Source organism: Corvus brachyrhynchos, unplaced genomic scaffold (assembly GCF_000691975.1).
Source record: "Corvus brachyrhynchos isolate BGI_N302 unplaced genomic scaffold, ASM69197v1 scaffold716, whole genome shotgun sequence".
Classification (NCBI taxonomy): Eukaryota; Metazoa; Chordata; class Aves; order Passeriformes; family Corvidae; genus Corvus; species Corvus brachyrhynchos.
In genome coordinates this window covers 982,752-986,271 of record NW_008238433.1, presented here as the reverse complement: position 1 = coordinate 986,271, position 3,520 = coordinate 982,752, and the positions used below count along the sequence as shown (strand labels likewise).

At 39.7% G+C, this 3,520-nt stretch overlaps 1 protein-coding gene across 1 annotated transcript in view; it reads right to left on the bottom strand.

The window, feature by feature from the left end:
• CUNH9orf85 (chromosome unknown C9orf85 homolog) overlaps positions 1-3,283 on the bottom strand; it is a 14,509-nt gene extending 11,226 nt beyond the window's left edge. Inside the window, exon 1 of the mRNA XM_017736448.1 lies at positions 3,235-3,283. Coding sequence (XP_017591937.1) covers positions 3,235-3,283 — 49 coding nt within the window. The remainder of the gene's footprint in view (positions 1-3,234) is intronic.
• Between the last annotated feature and the right edge of the window lie 237 nt (positions 3,284-3,520).

The window sequence follows — 3,520 nt, the reverse complement described above, 5'->3', positions numbered from 1 at the left end:
GGAGTGGCTAGAGAGCAGACTTCAGCCTACCAAGCTACTCTATGCTGCAGCAAGAACATAATCTAAAAAAACTGCAATATGGTTATCTAACAATTCCAGTTGGCCACCGGTTTATCTTTATCTCCCTTCTGTGCTTCAAAACATGATTATTGACTCAGCGTTCAAGCTCTATATTCAGCTGTTCTGTTCCCAGTGTTTTCCCACAGTCTCAACCAGTGTTTCCACTAAAACAAGTGATTTATTCAGGCACCCAGCTGAAAAAGTAACTGACATCAACACTGTGGTAAAGCTGAGGTTCACAGTTAATAACCCCTGAAATTTAGGGAAATGTGGATTATCATCTTGGGTGTACTTAATGAAAATAAAGAAACGGAGAAACAAAACAGTAATTTTAGTGTAAATGTGAATCACTTTGTGGTTTACCATCTTATTAGTATGGAATTCTAAATGTTCTCATTGAATGATATTTGCTTTCATTTCTAGAATTACTGCAGCTTCCATGATGACTTATGTAATATACTTTACATAAAATGTATATTCATACAACATAATGTATAGTCCTCAGCTTGGTGCTGCAAAGAGCTATTCTGGAATATACCATGTAATGCAAACACCCATCAACAAATTCCAAGATTCAATAACTAACAAGACAGTGTCTTACCCTGTCCTGGCTATTCCTTCTTCAGGTCATCCTAAGACGCAAACTTTTCCAGCATTGTTGTAGGCTGCTTTCCAAATACAGTAGAGAGGCATGGTACTTTGTTGCAAGGATGTTTCACCTCAACAAGCCTATCTCAGAGCTATGCTGTGGTAATGTTGTAGTAAAGACTGATCATTAGAGGAAAGAGAGATGGATCTTCTAGCATGTTCTGCAAGTAATCAGATCTGTAGCCTTTAAGATTAGAAAATGGATGACACGGTCAGTGTCAGATAAAGAGCATAAAACATTTCAAAAAACCACAAACCAACTGGATAATGACTGCCAGCAGAGAAAAGTCAAAATACTGTTAGATCAATTTTCTCTGCACTGTTTCACTGAGAGAAACAGCAATAACACCATAATTAACTACCTCAACTCCACCCACTGTACAACCTGAAGCTCTTGTAGTAAATAATCAACATTGCTAATGCAGTGCACAATAGCAGCAGGATCCAAATTTTAAGCTGATAAGCATTTTGCAGCCTTTCAAGATAGTATTGCATTGGAGAGTGTACAACAGTAGACAGGGCAAATACAAATACCCCCATATGTCTAACAGTGATTTACAGGAGAGCCACTCTCTTTGAGGAGATTTAAGCATTCTTTTGATCTACTGAGCTAATGAGAGGTAGAAAGGAGTAAGCCCCACACCTGTATCAGTCCTGTGATAGAATTTCTACTATTTCTTCCTTTTCCTCATCACACCTTGAACATCCATGACACATCTGATCATCCAGGAGTACAAAAGACAGAGATGCAAAACTGTCAACATTTAGCATAGTCCATATCTAAACAATGACATTGATCACCACTTTATCTTTGCTAGTCTAACTTCTTTACAAATTTCACAGACAGCACAAATGGGGCTAGTCATCATTATAATGACCCCTGTGTATCCCTGTCCTGGTTCTGGCCAAGCCAGGGTTAATTTTTCCAGGATCCAGGAGGGTCAGGGCTAGGACACAAAGGTTACTCTACACCACCTTACATCATTTTCCAGAAATGGGGGTAGGGGTCCCTTCCAGGTGACACAGCATGGTGTGGTCTGGTACCACCAGGCCATCGGTCCCACACAGTGAGCACTTGTGTGTGAATCATCTCTTCTACATTGTCATTGCTTTGTTGCTGTTACTGTTCATTTTCTTATTTCATTTGTTCTTTCCAGTAAATTGTCCCTATTTGAACCTGTGATCTTTGCCTTTTGTGCCTCCAATTCTCCTCTCCAGGGCTATTCAGGGAGAGAGGCAGGGGGAGGGGTGAGTGAGTGAGTGAGTGGTGCATGGTTTAGAGTTTCAGTGGGAACACTGAATTGGGGAATATCATGCCAAAAATACGACGATACCTTAGGACTTGAATTTTTACATGACAGTATGCCACATGAAAAAGGAATGTATCCTTCCCCTTACCACACATTATCTAACCCCAGAATAGGAAGTGCGTTCTTCAGGATGCTTCTTCCACACGCTCAGCCCTCTCCATGAACTGGCAGGCATAGAGAAGAGAAATCATTTACTTGAAATGGAAAGAAAAAAGAGACAAGTAGATGTCCACAGCAAACCCTGGCTACATTAAAAAATATATATAATTATTTGAGTGCATGATATTGTGTAGCCAGTTCTACAGGACATAAAATATTTTTCAAGAGAAGAAAAACAGAAAAACAGCCATGTAGGTATTAAAGTGATTATTTCAGTTACAAAACTGATACCAGGATTCAGCTTCTCTTTGAAAACTTTTCTGATAGACCAACTCTCTAGGATATTTTTGTGTGTGTATGTTTGTACCCAGACAGAAAATACTCTCCTATCAGAGGTCATGCAGTGACTCACACAACAAATAATATTGTCACTGCTTAGACTCCTAGGAAAGCAGCCTGTTCAACCTGCAGAACCAGTCCTACAACAACTAAAAAAACCAACCAAAACAAACTCAGAAAAAGCCCAAACCTCCCTCTTTGGCATCAAGGCTTTAACTTACTACTATGTTCCCCTCTTCCCAGCTCTTTTTGACAACCCAAGCAGGTTCAGTTAAACGGATATTGATATGACAGAAATAGCATCAGATAAGCTCTCCTAGATTGTTCATCTTCTCTTTTGTCTTATTCACCTTCTCAGTTTAGCCTGCAAGATGAAACATCCCACTTTGGTGGTGTTACGGCTCAGACACACTGCGTGTTCTTCAACCCTTTCCCAGTATTATGTTACCAAAACTACAAGCACAGAGCGTGTTTCAAGAATATATTGTAGACCATTTCCCTTCCCTTCCTTAGAACCAAAAAAGACAAGAGTCTTCTGAAATAACAGTGAAGATGATAACATTAGTAGCAGAAGTGCCAATAGACTAGCTGAAGGCACCCTTCTATCTAACTAATCAGGAGAGCCCCTCTTTTTTTAAAAGAAATTAAAGTACACATGAAAGTTGTCTCAAAAGTATGCAAATTGAAGCTGGACATTTATATGTGTGATGGGGGGAAGATGTTCAAACTAAACTCTCAATACCTCAAGATGCCTGAGTTATGACCACTAGTCCCAAACCTTGAGAAGACCAAACACCTTTCAAGAAGTCATATGGATAATGCGCCATGGTACATTTAATTACTGCACTCACTGCACAAATGTAAGTGCTTTATTTCAGTCTTCCTCTTAATAATTCTTTGGCTTAACTAGGTCCTTTCAGGTCATAAGTATGATTTAAGTTTCACACTACACATTTGCTCAGTGACAACTGACTGAAATGTCTTGTAACGATTCTCCCTTAGCAGCACTGTGTCTGGTGTGGGAGGACCCGGTATCTCCATCAGTAAAACGGTACCTCGGTATC